This window comes from Aegilops tauschii, chromosome 1, assembly GCF_002575655.3.
Source record: "Aegilops tauschii subsp. strangulata cultivar AL8/78 chromosome 1, Aet v6.0, whole genome shotgun sequence".
Lineage (NCBI taxonomy): Eukaryota > Viridiplantae > Streptophyta > Magnoliopsida > Poales > Poaceae > Aegilops > Aegilops tauschii.
The window spans coordinates 479,181,374-479,201,964 of NC_053035.3; the positions used below are offsets into that span (position 1 = coordinate 479,181,374).

Sequence of the window (20,591 nt, forward strand, 5' to 3'; positions counted from 1 at the left end):
GTCATAAAGAACTCACATACTTATTACAAAATTCTATTAGTTACCGAAACGAAGTACTACGCGCATGCTCCTAGGGGGATAGATTGGTAGGAAAAAACCATCCCTCGTCCCCGACCGCCACTCATAAGGAAGACAATCAATAAATAAATCATGCTCCAACTTCATCACATAACGGTTCACCATATGTGCATGCTACGGGAATCACAAACTTTAACACAAGTATCTCTCAAATTCACAACTACTCAACTAGCATGACTCTAATATCACGGTCTTCATATCTCAAAACAATCATAAGGAATCAAACTTCTCATAGTATTCAATGCACGTTATATGAAAGTTTTTATTATATCCCTCTTGGATGCCCATCATATTAGGACTAAATTCATAACCAAAGCAAATTACCATGCTGTTTAAGACTCTCAAAATAATATAAGTGAAGCATGAGAGTTCATCTATTTCTTCAAAATAAAACTACCGCCATGCTCTAAGAAGATATAAGTGAAGCACTAGAGCAACCGACAAAATACTCCCAAAAGATATAAGTGAAGATCAATGAGTAGTTGTATAATTATGTAACTATGTGAAGACTCTCTAACATTTAAGAATTTCAAATCTTGGTATTTTATTGAAACAGCAAGCAAAACAAAAGAAAATAAAATGACGCTCCAAGCAAAACACATTATTCTAAGAAAATAAAATGACGCTCCAAGCAAAATGACGCTCCAAAGAAAATAAAATGACGCTCCAGTGAATAAAAATATAGCTCCAAGTAAAGTTACCGATGATTTAAGACGAAAGAGGGGATGCCATTCGGGGCATCCCCAAGCTTAGGCTCTTGCCACTCCTTATTCCATAGTCCATCGACTCTTTACCCAAAACTTGAAAACTTCACAACACAAAACTTAACAGAAAACTCGTAAGCTCCGTTAGTATAGGAAAATAAATCACCACTTAGGTACTGTTGTGAACTCATTCTAAATTCATATTGGTGTAATATCTACTGTATTCCAACTTCTCTATGGTTCATACCCTCCGATACTACTCATAGATTCATCAAAATAAGCAAACAACACATAGAAAATAGAATCTGTCAAAAACAGAATAGTCTGTAGTAATCTGTATCATTCGCAAACTTCTGGAACTCAGAAAAATCTGCCAAAATAGGACGACCTAGATAATTTGATTATTCATCTACTGCAATTGGAATCAGTATTTTATCACTTTCTGGTGATTTTTAACAAATGTTTTCGTGAGCAGAAAGTTTCTGTCTTTTTCAGCAAGATCAAATAATTATCATCCAAGAAGATCCTATAGGTCTTACTTGGCACAAGCACTAATTAAAACATAAAACTACATCTAACCAGAGGCGAGATGAATTATTTATTACTAAACAGGAGTAAAAAGCAAAGAACAAAAATAAAATTGGGTTGCCTCCCAACAAGCGCTAACGTTTAACGCCCCTAGCTAGGCATGATGATTTAATGATGCTCACCTAAAAGATAGGAATTGAAATATAAAGAGAGCATCATGAATAATATGACTAGCACATTTAAGTCTAACCCACTTCCTATGCATAGGGATTTTGTGAGCAAACAACTTATGGGAACAATAATCAACTAGCATAGGAAGGCAAAACAAGCGTAACTTCAAAACTTTAAGCACATAGAGAGGAAACTTGATATTATTGCAATTCCTACAAGCATATGTTCCTCCCTCATAATAATTTTCAGTAGCATCATGAATGAATTCAACAATATAACCATCACATAAAGCATTATTTTCATGATCTACAAGCATAGAAATTTTATTACTCTCCACATAAGCAAAATCCTTCTCATTCGGAATAGTGGGAGTATCATAAGAAGCTCGAATACTATAAATTATTTCCACATTAAAAGGGTAATTTTCAGAAAAAGGGTAATCATAATCATGACAAGTTTTATAAATATAATCATCACTACTTTTTATAGCATAAGTCTCATCACAATAATCATCATAAGTGGCAACTTTGTTCTCATCATAATCGATTGAAACCTCTTCCAAGATAGTGGAATCATTACTAAATAAAGTCATGACCTCTCCAAATCCACTTTCATAATTGTCACAATAAGATTCAACACCCTCCAAAATAGTGGGATCATTACTTCCTAAAGTTTACACTCTTCCAAACCCACTTTCATCAATATAACCATCATAAATAGGAGGCATGCTATCATCATAATAAATTTGCATATCAAAACTTGGGAGGTTAAACATATCATCTTCATAAAATATAGCATCCCCAAGCTTGGGACAAACATTAATTGCAGCAAATATATTCTCAAACATGTCATTCTCATCAAACATAGCATCCCCAAGCTTGGGCCTTTTCATATCATAAGCATAATCACTCTCATAATTAATAGTATGGATAGCACCAATAGTATAGCAATTATCATCATCACAATGAGTAATAGGAGCAACATCATTTAGGAGGGATACCTTTCTACCTTTGCTTCTCCGTCTTTTCTTTTTCTTCTTCACATCATGTGTGGGTTTAACCCTCTTTTTTGAGCTCCTTATTAATGAGATTGGTTGAATATAAAGCTCCTCCTCGTTACCTGATTCATCATAAGAAATAATAGGAGGATATTGGGAAGTCTCTTCCCTTCTATTAGTATTCTCTTCATCTTCTATTTGTTTTCTTGTCTTTATGTAATTGGCAATATAAGGATTTTCAATGCAATTCACCGCACAATACATAAAAATTTCTTCTAGATCAAATCAAGAAATCTATCAAGATTAAATTTTGGAATACACTCAGTTATACGTTTCATTTCTTCATACCCCAAAAGAAGACTAAGCTCTTTATGATGCTCAAGGGTAATTAAGTTATCACAATTTTTGGACCATGATTTGATCATGAAACAAATAGCATTGGAGCTTTAAATGACCATGTTCATTGCAAAGTTCACAAGGATGGCGATAAAAATTGAATCTTTCAGCACAATCATCTAGCCTTTCTTGCAACCATTAAGTTTCCAAATACTTATGCCTCTTGCAAAATCTATCTTCCCTATTTGGTGTGTACTTGCAAGCTCTATGTATTCCACAAAAGTTGACATGCCTATAAGAGACATTTTCATCATGACTAGTGCTATCATCATTAGTACTATGGATATTCAAAGAATTCATACTAACAACATAGCAATCATTCTCATCATTCAAATATTTAGTGCCAAACATTTTATAGATTTCTTCTTATAGTACTTGACACAATTTTCCTTACCATCATTTTCACGAAAGATATTAAAAAGATGAAGCATATGAGGCACCCCTAATTCCATTTTTTTGTAGTTTTCTTTTATAAACTAAACTAGTGATAAAACAAGAAACAAAAAGATTCGATTGCAAGATCTAAAGATATACCTTCAAGCACTCACCTCCCCGGCAAAGGCGCCAGAAAAGAGCTTGATGTCTACAACACAACCTTCTTCTTGTAGACGTTGTTGGGCCTCCAAGTGCAGAGGTTTGTAGGACAGTAGCAAATTTCCCTCAAGTGGATGACCTAAGGTTTATCAATCCGTGGGAGGCATAGGATGAAGATGGTCTCTATCAAACAACCCTGCAACCAAATAACAAAGAGTCTCTTGTGTCCCCAACACACCCAATACAATGGTAAATTGTATAGGTGCACTAGTTCAGCGAAGAGATGGTGATACAAGTGCAATATGGATGGTAGATATAGGTTTTTGTAATCTGAAAATATAAAAACAGCAAGGTAACTAATGATAAAAGTGAGCACAAACGATATTGCAATGCGTCGAAACAAGGCCTAGGGTTCATACTTTCACTAGTGCAAGTTCTCTCAACAATAACAACATAACTGGATCATATAACTATCCCTCAACATGCAACAAAGAGTCACTCCAAAGTCACTAATAGCGGAGAACAAACGAAGAGATTATTGTAGGGTACGAAACCACCTCAAAGTTACCCTTTCAAATCGATCTATTCAAGAGTCCGTAGTAAAATAACACGAAGCTATTCTTTCCGTTCAATCTATCATAGAGTTCGTACTAGAATAACACCTTAAGACACATATCAACCAAAACCCTAATGTCACCTAGATACTCCAATGTCACCTCAAGTATCCGTGGGTATGATTATACAATATGCATCACACAATCTCATATTCATCTATTCAACCAACACAAAGAACTTCAAAGAGTGCCCCAAAGTTTCTACCGGAGAGTCAAGACGAAAATGTGTGCCAACCCCTATGCATAAGTTCACAATGTTACGGAACCCGCAAGTTGATCACCAAAACATACATCAAGTAGATCACGTGAATATCCCATTGTCACCACCGATAAGCACATGCAAGACATACATCAAGTGTTCTCAAATCCTTAAAGACTCAATCCGATAAGATAACTTCAAAGGGAAAACTCAATCCATTACAAGAGAGTAGAGGGGGAGAAACATCATAAGATGCAACTGTAATAGCAAAGCTGGCGATACATCAAGATCGTACCACCTCAAGAACACGAAAGAGAGAGAGAGATCAAACACATATCTACTAGTACATACCCTCAGCCCCGAGGGTGAACTACTCCCTCCTCGTCATGGAGATCGCCGGGATGATGAAGATGGCCACCGGTGAAGGATTCCCCCTCCGGCAGGGTGCCGGAACAGGGTCCCGATTGGTTTTTCGTGGCTACAGAGGTTTGCGGTGGCAGAACTCCTGATCTAGGTTATGTTCTGGAGGTTTCTGTATATATGAGAGGTTTTGGCGTCGAGAGCAAGTCAGGGGGGTCTCCGGGCTGTCCACGAGGTAGGGGGGTGCGCCTCCCACCCTCGTGGGCAGCCCGGGATTCTTCTGGCCCAACTCTTTTACTCCATGGCCTTCTTTTGGTCCAAAAATAAGCTCCGTCAAGTTTCAGGTCAATTGGACTCCGTTTGGTTTTTCTTTCCTACGATACTCAAAAACAAGGAAAAAACAGAAACTGGCACTGGGCTCTAGGTTAATAGGTTAGTCCCAAAAATCATATAAAATAGCATATAAAACATCCTAGATGGATAATATAATGGCATGGAACAATAAAAAATTATAGGTACGTTGGAGACGTATCATGCATCACCATGATCTTGCGTGTGCGTAGGTAAATTTTTAAAATTACTACGTTCCCCAACACCTTCTTAGATGAATTTGATGACCCTGGAGTACTTTATATTCTGAGTGAGCACATGTGAGTTCAGCTAGCTACGATCTCAAATATGTTAAATTATAGATGACCTTTGCCCATATAAGACAATATATTCTGGTTAATCTCTAAGGTTTATGTAGGTGCATGGCAAGTGGTGAAGGTTTAGGAGAGCCCCTATTGAGCGCCATTCCTCCAACTAGCGCCCACGACGAGGCTTAGTGGGCTACATCTAAACAGTCCACCCGCTGGCTACTGTTTCAGGATCGGTTAACTGATAAAAAATCTTCTACAAAAACTAATAAAAATACAAAAGAAGGTAGAACATGTTTTGAGTCAATTTGACTCTTGACTTTTGGAAAACCCGGTAAACCATTGAATTGACAATATTGCATAAAAACACAAAAATAATCAAAAGAATCAAAAATAAAAAATAAAAAATAAAAAATCAAAAGAAATCTTGAATTAAAAAATGGTCATATATTTGAATATAGTTCACAAATGAAAAGTTCATGAATTGGAAAAAAAGTTAATCAAATGCTGAAAAATATTCATCGAATTTGAAAAAAAGTTCACAAATATGAAAATAGTTCATCAAAATAGGAAAAATTCATTGAAATTGATTTTTTTTCACCAAAATTGGAAAAGTTCATCGAATTTGAAACAAAATTCCAGCAATTCTGAAACAATGTTCATAAACTTTGAAACAAAGTTCACAACTATGAAAAAAAGTTCACGAACTTTTAAAAAAGTTGACAATTTTGAAAAAAGGTTCATCAATTTTTTTGAAGTTCACAAACTTGCAAAATGTTCATCAATTTTAGAAAGATGACCGAAGTTGAAAAAGGGATGTGCTACGTGTCAGCCAGCGGATTTTTCTAAAAGATCCGCCGGCTCGCAAGTCGTCAGATCTGGCGCATCGAGCGACCGAGCAACTTCCTCCACTTTTGCAACATAAGTCTTGCTGCAGATTTTTTTGCAACTGAGGTCTTGTTGCAGAATATTTTTTGCAACTGAGGTCTTGTTGCAGAATCTTTTTACAATTGAGATTATGTTGCAGAAGCATCGCATCGCAACATCGGTGATGTTTATGCAACAAAGGTGATGTTGTAGTTCTGGTCGCTTGCAGCCGAAGGCGACACAGGTGAGCGCTGGCAGGGCTTGCAACACTAGTGCCCGCCAGCAAAAGGAGGCTGCTAGCGCATCTCCATCGCAACATCAATGTCTCCTGTCGGCCATGGCGGCAGCACCAGCAGTTCATGTGGAGCGGCCTGCTTGTAGCGACGGTAGTGGGAGCGGCGTGTCCTCGGAGCTGGACGGGAAAGAGGAAGACGATGGTTTCCTGGAGGATAAGATTTGATGCGGAGCATCCTATGGACATCACCATGTCAAGAGTCCGTTTGGCAAGTGACACGTGCGACCGCTACTTCTCATACATAAAGGTGAATCTTCTCCTTTACACGTGTTCACTTGACCCCTTCGAGGATGGTATACTACTTGACACTCCACCCGTGTGCATGCATAGGTATCGCCGGAGCTTCACGGACGACGAGGAGGAGTGCAAGCGCCAAGGAACAACTACACCATCCGTGAGGGAAGCGTGGAAGCGAAGACGGAAGAAGACGGAGCTGCGGAGTCCCCGGCGGCCGGACGACCGACGAGCCACTGGACGTCCGATGATCTACAGCCACCGGACGTCCGGACGACGCCGGACGTCCGACGCCTGGAGCTCCAGCCAGCCCAGAAGTCCAACCGACGAAAGCTACAGCGGCCGGACGACCGACGAACGCCGGACGTCCGACAAGTCCCAGCGCACGGACGGCCGACACCGATCGGACGACCGGTGCCACGGCGACAGAACGATATTAGCGGAAGTCCGACGCCCTCCGGGCGACCGGACCCCCGCGAGCGACCGGACGTCCGACGCTGACCGGACGTCCGACCCTGCCTGTGCGCAACCGGGCCTTTGGCCTTGTATCTCTCTCCCACTTACCCCTTCATGGCTTAGACTATAAATAGACCTTTCCCCCCTCCTTTCTAGGGTTAGCAAAGTGATAGCTCATTTGATAGAGAGCTTTGCTCCTTGTACCACTCTACTCTTGAGAGATAGACTACTACCCCTTATGGAGGCCAAGACCTCCATCTAGGAGAAGATCCTGCGGGATATATCATCAAGACCCTCTCTTGGGTGGCCCCCTTCAATACCTCCTCATGGAGATGAACCTTACCTTGTATCTTTCCCTTTTGTTGTTCATGTACCTTGTGGATCTTGTGTGTTTGATTGTCTAGTGGATGTGTGATTGGACTTGTTCTTGAGTGTTCCCCTCGTGTTTTCTCTCCGTTCTTCCTCGAGTTCATCGTGTTCTTAGTTGGGATCCGCTCCTTTCGTGAAAGATCGGCCGTATGGAATTCCACTCCACATCATCTTGGTATCATGAGCCACGCTGATCACGATTTTGGAGCCCCCCCCTCTTTGTTTTCTAGCTTGATTTTGTTGTGTTCTTCCTAAATTTCGAAAATCCCCACCAAAAATAGCCCCAAATGTTTTTATGATTTATTGATTTGATGATGTTTTGTTGATTTTAATCCATGGATTTGCATGGTTTCGAGTGGATCTAGCATTTCCCCAAGTTTCCCCATCTTTCATCCACAAAATCTCGTCAATTTTGACCCCAAAATCTCCATTTTCCGCCCAAAATCGCGCCCCGGATCTCGGATCTCGCGTTGACCCCGACCCACCGGACGACCGTCACTTTCCCGGACGTCCGGAGCCCCTGGAATGACCGGACGTCCGTCATCCACCAGACGACCGGCACCACCCAACAGAACGAAATTAGCGGATTTCCGACCCGACCGGACGTCCGGCCACTGGACATCCGTCCTTTTCCGGACGTCCGCTACCTGTAGATATCAACTTCGGCTGATTTTTGTTTTGTCCATAACTAATTCATCTGAACTCCGATTTTAACGTTCTTTAGCTTGTTTTGTAGCTATTGACATCCTCCTTCCCACAAAAATACCACCAACATCATTTGACTCCATCAAATTTTGTGAATTTTGGCATCTTTGCCTAGGGCTTCCACCACATCATCCGCTACACCACCACCGACTTCCGCAACCTAACCCATATTGATCCATATTGCATATGTGGTTGCTTGAGTAGTGATTCGTGTCTCCTAAGGTGTTTCGGCTACTTAGGGACGGTTGCTTCTTCATCAACCACCACCACCACTTCCCTATAGGCTTACCCACCATACACTTCCACCAACCCAACTTAACCCAATTTTGTTTGTGTTGTGAGTTGTGTCTCCTAAGGTGTTTAGGATACTTAGGGACCGTGCTTCCAACTCCGACACCGTGTATAGTTCACCACCTTACACCCCACTTCCGTATTGCATACTGCAAAACCACCATTGCATTCCCGCAATCCCATTGAGCTTCCGCAACCACCACCGCTTTCCGCTACCACCAATTGACATTTGTCATTTGAGATTTTGAGTTCGCGGTTTTTTCCGTTTCCTCAGGTGTTTCGGCTACTTAGGGACGAGTCTCCATCATCTTGGTATCTACATCAAGATCACCGCCACTCATCATCGCCACGAGGTCATCATCGACTTTGACCACTTCACCATCATCCGTCCTTTGCATACAAACGAGAAATTCTTGACGGTAACCTCGACGACATCATTGTATATCTCCCTTGCAATTGCATTGATAACCCCTAGCCCATTTTGCGTTACTTGCCTATCGAGACTAGCCATTTGAGTATTGCCAGCAATGTTACTTGTGCACATTAGTGATCACAGCCCTTCCATTGCATACATACCATATCATATTGGTATCATCATATCATATCTCGTGTCACAAGTTTGTTCCCGCATATACACAATTGCTATCTTGGTTTGTGCATTTCACATTGTGGCCATATAGAAAAAAAGAATAAGCTTTTAAGCAAAAGAGAAAGAGCAAAGAAGCTTGTAAGCAAGTGCCATAGCATCATACCACATTGCACATAAGATTGTCATATCCGATCATCTTGGATCATATTGAGAGAAACACCGGGAACCATACATACATAGCATACTTGGGATAGAAAGTTTATCCATTTTGCATATCATAGGTTGTGCACAAGTGTCGTATCCGCCTATTGAGCAATCGTGCTAGCGTCTCTCTTGAGTTGTGCAACACGAGCATTTTCCGTGGATTCCACATTTTGTGCTCATTCCTTGGTTGCACGACCCCATTTATCTATCCGTGTGTGTGTTTCCGTGTGCCACATATTGCTATTGGTCTACTTGTTTCACTTGCGAATTTGTGAATCTCTTTCAACATTATTGACTCTCCAATGTCGCAATGGGCACTCTCCAACGGGCTTGCAACACTAGTGCCCGCCAGCAAAAGGAGGCTGCTAGCGCATCTCCAATCGCAACATCAATGTCTCCTGCCGGCCATGGCGGCAGCACCAGCAGTTCATGTGGAGCGGCCTGCTTGTAGCGACGGTAGTGGGAGCGGCGTGTCCTCGAAGCTGGACGGGAAAGAGGAAGACGATGGTTTCCTGGAGGATAAGATTTGTCTGAACGGTTTGTTGGACATGTGGCATGCTCCAGTTTCCATGATAAGAAAGATCAAACGGTAATGAACGTGGCGGACAAAACGAGTTGATCGGACGGACAAAACGAGTTGATCGGTTGGTTGATTTTGATCAATTCCCGTTGAAAAAAAGTTGTGCATTAAAAAAAATAAAAATAAACGAACAAATATTGGAAAGAACGAAAATGAAAACAAAAAAGGAAAAATGAAAAAGAAAACAAGGATTGAAACGTGCATAAAAAACAAAAAGAAAAAAAGAAAAAGAAAACTAAACAGTGATGGCATCACATAACCAGAGAAAAACTAACTACACTACATATAGGCTATCTCAGTTGGTTGGTGCGGTTGCACGTAAGCAAGAGCGCTGCTTTTTTTCCTAACAAACATGAGTGCCACAGTTCGAATCCCGAGAGCAACTAGTCCATTCGCCACGTGTTGCGCTCTGGGCGCTCCCTCCGGATTTTATTTTTTTATTTTTTCGCATGCGTTTTCGGTTTTTTAAACGGTTTTTTTCGGTTTTGTTTTTCCATCGGTCTTCCTTAGCTTTTCGATAATTTTTTTAAAAAAAATTGCGCGAAAAATGCATTTTCTTTTTTTCTTCTTTCGCGAGAGTAACGGGTTTCCGCGAGAGGCATGGTTTTGCTTTCGCGAGAGTCACGACCGTGCCTCTCGAAAACGAAAAAAACATTTTCTATTTTTTTTTCTTTCGCGAGTCACGGTTTTGCTTCCGCGAGAGGCACGTCCGTGCCTCTCGGAAACGAAAAAAATGTATTTTCTGTTTTTTCCTTTCGCGAGAGTCACGGTTTTGCTTCCGCGAGAGGCACGGTTATGCTTTAGCGAGAGTCACAGCCGTGCCTCTCGAAAACGAAAAAAACACGTTTTCAGTTTTTTTCCTTTCGCGAAAGTCATGGTTTTGCTTCCGCGAAAGACACGGTTGTGCGTTCGCGAGAGTCACGGCAGTGCCTCTTGGAAATGGAAAAAAATGCATTATCTATTTTTCTTTTCTTTTCGTGAGAGTCACGGCCGTGCCTCCTCAGAAACGAAAAAAAAACGCGTTTTCTCTTCTTTTCCTTTCGCGAGAGTCACGGTTTTGCTTCCACGAGAGGCACGGTTGTGATTTCATGAGAGGCACGGGCGTGCCTCGTTCGGAAAGGGAAAAAAGCCCGTGCTCCTGATTCGGGTTTTTCGTCCGTTTTTTATGAAAAAAAAGTTCGTCAAACCCATCAACATGGTATGTAGTTTTGAAGATCCCGACACGAGGAATCCAACAGTGAAAGCGGTTCGAGATTTGGACGCACGGTTTGAGAGATAAAATGTTTTGAATAAACGGATCTACGAAAAAGGGAAAACTCCCAGGTTGCGACAAGTGGCATGCTGCATGGGCGCCACTTGTCGCAGCCTGGGAGGTGGAGTGATCTTTGCAACGAGTACTCCTTAACTAGTGATTTCGTTGAATCCCCAATAGGACCCATTATCTTTTGAAGGTTTAAAAAAACTAAATGGGCCGAGCCCAGAAGAGAGTGGCGTGCGCACCGGGTTGCGTAATGACTAATTACTGGCGTCAAATAGGAAATGATGAAGTTTAATAACGTACTATTAGTTGTGGAGAGTTGCTCTACCACCTGTCATTGAGAGCTTAGGAAGAGTAATTGTACACGTGCTCTTCTTCTCCACCGCCCGCCTCACAATGCACGCACGCACGCGCCGCAGGAATGAGCCGAACCGAGTTCACACCTATGCGTTTTATTTTTAGCGGCCAGAAATGGTTGACGAGTCGCTAACAGAAGTGTTACTGTCAGAGACGTTGGACCCTGGGCTGTTCGCGGACTCGGTCGTGGGCCTAAGCCCATGCCCATCTACCCGATAACCTATATATTAGAAGAGTTCGCCAGTGTGGCCGGGACACACTCACTCTCTTCTCGTGCAACCCTAGCCGTCATCTACTTTTTCTCTCACTATGCTGCTTCCGACGTTCCCATCTCGACGACCGCGTGCACGGTTGGTCCAGAGAGCAGGTGCCTTCGGAACCCCATCCTTCGAGATCCTGCTCGAGAGAAGGGTGATAAGGTTTTTGGGAGCGCCTCGACACGACTGCTCCTGATCCTTTCCCGTCTCCATCCTCCTCTGCTTCCACTACTTCTCCTGCATCAACATCATGGCTGATGACGAAATCGCCAAGAAGAAGGTCATGGACAACACCGAGGCTGCTGTTGGCCCTGCTGCATTAGCCTGGCCAATCGAAGGGTATGATTTGTTCATCCCCTACATGCTCGTTCATGTATTGGTCATACTAGCAAAAGAGCCCGTGCGTTGCAACGGGAGAGAAAACATAACACACACTCTTAACCCAACAACCATCACTCAAGACCACAATAGGTTCATCTCCTTTATTTTTGCGAGGCATCATATTTGTGTTGCCGCTTATCCTCCTTCTCACCCTCGCCGGCGATGGCCTCGGTGTTCACACAAAACAAAAAAAAAGTGTTTGAATATGTTTAATCCTAAGGCGTCTCTCTCTCCCTCTCTCCTCCCTCTCCCTCCCCCCCCTCTCTCGCTTTCTCTCACTCTCGCGATGAGAAATCTGTTGTTTTCCCCTACGACATTTTTCAGAGGTATGCATGTGTAGTTATCTATGTTTTCTTTTCCCTATATTGTTATAGTGGGGTGTTTATTTGCAATCCGGGTCGCCGCCGGTACAAAAGGAAAAAGGATCTTACGCTATAAATTATAAGTTTGCTCCCAAAACGACATTTTAAAAATATTTAACAGGTAAAATTAACATGATATTTAGATTACACAAATTTTTCTAATAAAATTTCATATAAAATATGTTAAAATCAAAGTTACTGTTTAAAAGATACGGATAATTTAGAAAATCATTTGTTTGACTTAAATATATTCCAAAATAATATTTAAAAATACTTAACAGGTGAAAATAATCTCATATTCATATTCTACATTTTTTTAATCAAATTTCATATATCACATGTTCAAATCGGAGTTACGATTTAAAAGATATGGATGATTTAAAAAAACATTGTTTGACTTAAATATGATCCGCGGATGAATTACCTAAATCATCAGGGGGGTTTTCAAAAAACGTAAAATAACAGTTCGGGTGTGACTTAAATCCGGACTGCGGGTTGATTTCAGCAAAACACATGGACTTTTGTGTAAAATATGAAAAAATGATTCGTTTTAACTTAAAACAAGACTGCGGGTTGAATTCTCTGAAATAGAGGGACTTTTCTGAAAAATGGCATGACGGACAAAAAAAACCCAACTTGCTTTATTATATTAGGTAAAGATATGTTGTGTGCATAGATGTTACGGTTCTATGTACTGCACGTACTCACATGCTTAGGTATCGGTGTATGAGTTGCATAGTGTGATTGTCATGCTTATTATCTACTCGTGGATTAGATTAATAAAAAATGTGCTAATATATCCAGCACGATCTCGATCTTGCCCGGCCGTATGGGTATCGCGTTGTGTTGGTGTACATACCCTCGCCATTTAACGAACGAAATCAATGTGTTGATGTATATCGATCTCTCTTTAATTTCCTTGAGCAAAGATGATCCGTGCCCGTGCCCGTGCACGCGCTGTCCTAGCAAGCCTCGTGGGCCCACAGTATCTCTACGAGCAATCCTGTCGGCGGCACGCTCGAACGGACGGCGAGATCTCCTCCACCACGAGCAAGCCGGGCGCCATGTCACCTGGCCACCGAGTCAGGGGATCAGGATAGGCCTATCCGGAAGCGGCCGCGTGGCGCACTCCCTATGGGCCTCGCTCATCTCCGACCCGCGCCACACAAACCTCATCGACGGCCAGCCGTTTCAAATCCTTAACAGCATCCACTGATCTAAGTGTGTGCACGTACCCCGCAGCTCCAGAACCAGGACACGCCCACTGTATACGCACAGCTCGACCGCAATGGCGTCGCTCGTCGCCGTCCAGCCGGTCGCCGTGAGGGGCCTGGCCGGCAGCTCCATCTCCGGCCGCAAGCTCGCCGTCCGGCCCGCCTCCGCCGCCGTCTCCCGCTCCACGCGCAGGTACTTAACACGACTTACTAACACACGTACCATCTAGAGCAACAGATCGTGACCAGCTCCGGCACGTGAACGCAGGGCTCGCGGGGCGGCGGTGGTGGCCAAGTACGGGGAGAAGAGCGTCTACTTCGACCTGGACGACATCGCCAACACGACGGGGCAGTGGGACCTGTACGGCAGCGACGCGGCGTCGCCCTACAACGGCCTGCAGAGCAAGTTCTTCAACACCTTCGCCGCGCCCTTCACCAAGCGGGGGCTGCTGCTCAAGGTGCTGCTGCTCGGCGGCGGCTCGCTGCTCGCCTACGTCAGCGCCACCGCCTCCCCCGACCTGCTCCCCATCAAGAAGGGGCCCCAGCTGCCGCCCACCCCGGGACCACGCGGCAAGATCTAAATCCCATCCTTCTTCTTCCCTCGTCTCGCCTCGTGCTTGTGTACCATGGATCTCATCTGATCTGATGGATCTCCCCTATCTATGTGTTCTGTTGATACTTGATCGTTGTACTTCGTATCAGTAATTGGAAAGATGCTGCGTGCATGGTGCATGCAATTACTAGATCATTTGCTCTTCGATGATTGCTACGTACTGGTTTTTGTACCATGTTTTTGCTGTACTGGCTGTTTAAATTACTTGTCTAGAGGGTACAGTGCCGATCCATAGTTCTTCCCCTTTGGTTTATGTCACTCTAGCCAATACGTATTGTCCGGCCGGCCTACTCATGGCCCTACGTGCACAGCTGCACACGTACATACTCCCCCCGTCCGCCCGGAACTGCTATCCATTTCTGCGACAAATAATTCAGAACAGAGAATTATTTACTAACGGTTGTTGCTGCTGCCAGCGGGAAATTAGATCTTACCCCACTTGTTTCGTTAATGTCTACTCCCTCCGTTTCAAAATAGATGACCCAACTTTGTACTAACTTTGTACTAAAATTAGTATAAAGTTGAGTCATCTATTTTGGAACGGATGGAGTAATACATACCATCAATCATACATTGCTTCGTCGATTTATGCAAAAATCCAACTGACATTATAACACTGGGAAGGCTACGCTTAACAAACATTGCATGGAAACACAGGGTCTGGAAGAGGTCAAGGTTAACTAGTATACAAGTGGGCTAGAGAACTACTACATGTCCATTTTTCAGGCTCAGTGTGAAAAATCTCATGATTATTTACATCATGTAGAACAGGGGGTCCACACTTCAGCAGCACATCATCTTGGCCTCCATACCAAATTTCCATTGGGGGTCGAACACAATGGAGATACAGACAGGTGTCCCAAAGCTTACATAAACCTCACAAGTCACAGTGCACCTTGATCACAATGCTCTGAACACATATTTACATGCATTTTGGTCCGAATGATCTGGCACATATGTCTTCCCCCACCCCATGCACCTCCTCGCCACCCCCGCAACCCCCTACGGCAGCGCGCCACTAGTGTCTAGATATGGGGCTGCGTGCTCCGCCCAGGTTCTCAAGCTTGTCCAGGTAGGAGTACCTCTTGGTGCCGATCTTCGAGACCTTGCTCAGCTTCTTGCCCTGGGGATCCTGTGATTCTAGTATCATGGTCTCGATGGTGCCATCCCGAGGCCCCACGTAGTCGAACAATGTCGAGTTAACCGGCTCCATTCTTCCCAGCCTCCCCATCTCGTCCTTGGCGTCTTGGACCACCGTGTCCGTGTCATCGGATGTCAAGATCGGCATCCGCAACGAGTCCCCTTGCTTGGGGTCTTGGGTGAGGGAGTCGGCATGGAGAACGTCCTCGATGCGGGACATGACGGTGTAGGCTAGGCTCTCGAGCGTCCTTGAGTAGCTCTCCAGAATGGCACTCCCAACATCCTGCAAAAACAACACGGAAACACAAATGTATGTAGTTGGCATTATAGTAATGAAAAGGTAGTGTAGCAATTCCGAAAACAAAGTGAAAATTGTGGGTACCCTGTTGTATTGGATTTTGCTGATGTCCAGAGCTGATTGGGAAATCCCTGGAAACCTGTGCTTGAGGAGGAGAAGAACGTTCTCCGCCCTCCCCTCGAACCGGCCCCGCTTCTCGTGGCTGACGCCATGGCCCCACTTGCCGTCCCGCTGCATTTTCTTTTGCCAAATGACGACCGACGCTTCAATCCGGTTCTTCAGATCAACAATGTTGTACTCATTTGACAGGTCAACCGTTGCTATGAGTTCTTCGGGGTTGAAATAATCGTCGGTTATAAGCTTGTACATCGAGTCCCCGAGGGTGGATTTCCCATTCTACCAATCATAAGAATAAGAGGATCTTGTCATGTGAGATCTCAGTAATGTAGTTAAGTAAGTTAGATGTGATTGTTGTATAATAACGTCCTTGTGTTCTTATGGATTACCTTAGGCAGAGTCTCCATGTAAGCTTCTGGAACATCCATCTCCATGAGAACATTAGCATTGATGGCCATTGTTGCCTTCAAGACTTGGTTGACGAGCTCCTTCTGGTGCTGAAGCCATCTCCTCGTCGAGTCTGACAGACCCTCGGGAGGGACCTTGACCGTCGGGAGCCACCATTTGTCACTCTGCTCCGCCGCGTCGCCCTTCTCAGATTCATTGTCATTTTTCTTCACATACCAAAACTCCTGCTTGTCGCCGAAACTATCGAGATAGTCCTGTTCGACAGCGGTAACAAATTAGCAATTCAGCTATCTTCACATCAATCTCGTAAACAATTCAGAGAATGGTGTGGAATTTTATATTACAAGGAGCATTCCGTCAAGCTTGCGCAATGCCGGGATGTTCATCAGCAGGTCTCTGCGTTGCTGAGTTATCATAACCTGCTTGTCAAAAAAGAATAAAAACGTACTATTGTAATTAGTTGTAATTCGATTTGCATAATGAGGTTGCATAGTACAGGCCCTAAGCAAGGCAAAAACAAAAGTGTGACCGCCTAAGGCTCCAATAGGCACAACCCACATTGTACTTCTTCACTAACCATTCTTTGTAGTACCTCCAAAGCAACATAAACAATCAAGTTTTTTTCAAGAAGCAGGAATACCCCCGGCCTCTGCATCTCTTGATGCAAACAGCCATACATAAACAATCACGTGTAATGAAAATAGGGGTAGGGATTTGTTTCTGACCTCCATGGTGCTGCCATCCTCGGCCACCTGGCGTGAAGGAACAAACTCGACGATGAAATCGGTGACAGAGAGAAGCCAGTCGATCTCCTTTGTCCACCGAGCCTTCGGCTCAGGGGCCATCGGTTGGAGACGCCGCTGCTCACCGAACACGGAAGCTGCAACAGCGTGCCACCACGAGAAAGAATACATAACCGGTAAGATTTTCCACAAGAAACCAACCACGAATTGAAATGATTTGAAATCCAGAAATCATGCATTTTAGTCGTGCATGTACTCATTGCGAGGTCTAAGATTATATGGTGTACAAAAAGGTTGTTTTCTCATCCGCAAAAAAAGAGAGGATGTTTTCACCAATTTCCACTAAATTATTTGAGGATTAAAATCATTTAAGCCATTACTTTTGTTTGGAATTTGTAGTGACAAGTACAGTATATACTAGGCCAGGTTATGCACATTGGGTGATGTACTCTCATTTATTAGACCAATTTTTTCACACACCAAAAATTCCTTTAATTTAGCTCGCACCATCAGGGCCAGACGTGGAAACCATTCACGAAATGGAAATGGAAAGATTTGATATGAAATTGAGTGATTAGCTGCTCCTGCTAGATTGGTGATGGCACAAAAATGGAAACATTGGAAAGAAAAGGGAGTGATTACCTGCAAGATTGGTGATGGCATTGGACAGAGCAAGAGCCGAGGAGACTCCTTTGCCGCTGCCGGACATGTCCTCCCCCAGCAGCAGCTTGGAGAACTTCTCCTTCACCATGTCCATGTCTGCAACCGATCGACCACCACCGGAGCAATTCATTCGTCGAGCAAGGCCGCATTGATCGATCACGCTAGCTAGAAATCAACCGTGGTCACGCACGCACCTGATGGCGGGCCCTCGGGCCGGGGCGCGGGCTTGGGGGGCGGCGCGGCCGACGTGGACGGCCTGGGCGCGTCGGACGGGCCGCCGGCGAGCGGCGCCGGGATGAGGTCGACCGAAAGCTTGCCCCTGGACCCGCAGCTGCTCCGGGAGAGCATCCTCCTGGCGCACGGCAGCGTCTGGGTCTTGGTCGACGGCTCCATCGTCGGGCTTCCAGGGTCGAGGACCACGTCCTCCGACGACGCCGAGGACGAAACCGACGAGAGCGGCGACGAGGGCGTCGACGACGCCTTCCCGGACTTGCGCCGCCTGAAGGAGAACCTGGAGTCGCGGCCGTGCCCGGTCTTGAGGAACGGCGGCGCCATCACGCGCTCATCGCCGCCAGTCACCACCGCATTACGCACGCACGTACGCCGACGCACGCGGGCCGGCCGAGGTCAGGCGGGCAGAGAGAGGGTGGGAGGGGATGGAACGCCGGCCGTTCGTCCGTCCGTCCGTCCGTCCGACCTCGCGCCCCCGCGCGCGCGAGAGAGATGGGAGGAGGGATGTCCGGTGGCGCGCGTGGCTGGCTGGCTGGCTGGCTAGATTCGGGGGAGGCGGTTTTGCGAGGGAGGCGAGGAGAGGAAAGGGGGGAGGCGATGTCGCGGCGTGTGTGTGGGTGGGTGGATGGCGCGAGCTGCAGGCGCCGCGGGAAATGGGTCCGTTTTGTGTGTGTCGTCCAGCCCAGGTCGGCCACGCTCCCTCCCTCCAAACACGGGCAATGGGAGTGGCTTATCGTTGGAGATGTTGTACCACGCTTCTATTTTTAATCTCACTCGGCCGTGCCTACTTTTCTCCATCTCGCTTGGTGGTTAATTAGCACGTGCTGCTCTTAGGAGTACAGCTTAACAGTACACTTGGGATCGTCGGCATCACGGTGAATTATAATAACTCTGCCTCACAGTACATGGGATCGCATCGCCTGCCATACCCTTTTTCGTGCCCCTCATATAACTTAGAGCATCTCCAGCCGCGCCCTCAACAAGGTCTTCAGGCGATTTTTTGGCCTCCGGCGTCGAAAAATCGGCCCAGTCGCGTCCTCAAAGACCCTTTTTTCGCCGGCTTGGGCTGAAATTGGCGCCGGCGGACCCAGGCCGAACCCGGCGCGCTGGGGGGCGCATGGGGCGCCGGCCGAATCGTTTTTAGCGCGAAAATCGGCGGGCCCTCGTTGGCAGCGACTCGGCTCTTCTCGTCGCTTCGTCGTCCTCACCGCCTCGGTTCCCGCGGGGGAATCAATGCCAAAGCTGCCGCGCCGGTCAGCCTCCTCCATTGATACCTCACGGGCGGCGCAGTGAAGACGGGGCGACGCGCGTCCATCGCCCGCTACGCGTACACACGGCGGCCACGCGAGCGCCGCCTATATAAGCCGCCCCCTCCCGCACCGGTGAGCCACGCACAGACCTGACTCTCCACCGTCGACGCCCCCGTTCCTCCTTATCTTCTCGCCGTTTCCAGTTCACCCAATGGCCGAGCGCTACCCAGGCGATGGCGTGGCGGCGAACGGCTTCGGCCGCCGCCACCTTCACGAGGACGAAGCCCGGCTTCTCTATGAGGCCGAGTACCCGGTCCCGCCGGACATGCGGGTGCCCGGGGCATGGAGGATAAGCGCCGGCGGGGTCCCGGTGCCACCGCCGCCCACCGGGGCGGCGCTCGTGCGGAGATCGCCCGTATCCGTGCCTCTCTGCCGCAGGCGGCGAGAGAAGGGCCGAGGTACACCCCCGACAGCACGCTGTGGGAGCCGTACTTCCGTCACCGCCACGCCGAGCAGCTCGAGGCCACCAACGGCGTCGTGCCCTCTGGGAGGCTCAATGCCGACGGGCGCCGCCGATGGTGGGGCGTGCTCGGCCACACGCTGGAGGCCGTCCTCGAGTACATCGAGGGCGACAACACGCCGAGGCTGGAGTACCCCGCTCCCCCCACCTTCTCCCGCCGGCGTGGGAGCTCGTGGACGCCGAGACGCATGGACCCGTCGTCCTTCTCCTCGTCCGGCCCCTCGTCCGGCTCTCCCTCCCTCCTCCCCGTCGAGCCGGAGCCCCAAGACGCGCCGATCAGCCGGCGTACCTGCAGCTGCGGCATCCGCATCGCCGAGTCCTCCCCACCTCTGCCCGGCTCGTCAGGCCGAATGTGGAGTCCGACCTCCCCGCGGAGTACGAGGCCATAGCCCGGCGCGACTTCTCCGACGAGGCCGCCCTGAAGTGGGCGCGGGACGACTACCTCCGCGACGAGATGGTCCGATAGCGCCGAGCCCTGCAGGAGATAGCTGCCCGCCAGCGTGTGCGCGAGGACGAGAACGGCGTGGTGATCCTCGATAGCGACGAGGACGAGGATGCCCCTGACCATCCAACCCGCCGCGCGTCGGCAACCCTGGGCAGGGGAGCAGCAGGGACGATGGCCGCGGAGGTGTTGACGACGACGACGGCGGCGGCGGCGGCGGTGACTACACGCAGTTCTACAGGCTCCTCGGCATGTAGAGCTCCAGGGCGGCGGGCGGCGAGGAACGGCGAGGGCGACGGCGGGTCTAGTAGTGTTTTTTTTTCTTCTTTTGTAAAATATTTATGAACTCGCCGAAGTTTGGTTGAATTTGCGCCTTGTTTGTGCAAATGTGGGGCCGGATTTTGTTTTTCAAAAAAATGTGGGCGCGGCGACTGGGGAGCATCACGCCCCCAGCACGCTGTTAGCGCCGGTACGCCCCCAGGAGGCAATTTTTAGCGCCTCCTGGGGGGCCAACGACTGAAGATGCTC

General features: G+C 46.7%; 2 protein-coding genes across 2 annotated transcripts; one reads left to right on the top strand and one right to left on the bottom strand.

Moving 5' to 3' along the window:
- Window positions 1–13,567: 13,567 nt before the first annotated feature.
- Window positions 13,568–14,381, top strand: LOC109782574 (photosystem I reaction center subunit VI, chloroplastic). Its single transcript, XM_020341198.4, has 2 exons — window positions 13,568–13,831; window positions 13,907–14,381. Exons 1-2 carry the CDS (start codon window positions 13,713–13,715, stop codon window positions 14,217–14,219), a joined length of 432 nt encoding a protein of 143 aa, XP_020196787.1. The 5' UTR covers window positions 13,568–13,712; the 3' UTR covers window positions 14,220–14,381.
- Window positions 14,382–15,037: 656 nt separating this feature from the next.
- LOC109782566 (rop guanine nucleotide exchange factor 9) lies at window positions 15,038–18,484 on the bottom strand. The gene is made up of 7 exons (XM_020341189.4): window positions 17,815–18,484; window positions 17,600–17,716; window positions 16,940–17,094; window positions 16,559–16,633; window positions 16,196–16,468; window positions 15,774–16,085; window positions 15,038–15,674 (listed from the first exon to the last, which is right to left on the bottom strand). Exons 1-7 carry the CDS (start codon window positions 18,173–18,175, stop codon window positions 15,270–15,272), a joined length of 1,698 nt encoding a protein of 565 aa, XP_020196778.1. The 5' UTR covers window positions 18,176–18,484; the 3' UTR covers window positions 15,038–15,269.
- Between the last annotated feature and the right edge of the window lie 2,107 nt (window positions 18,485–20,591).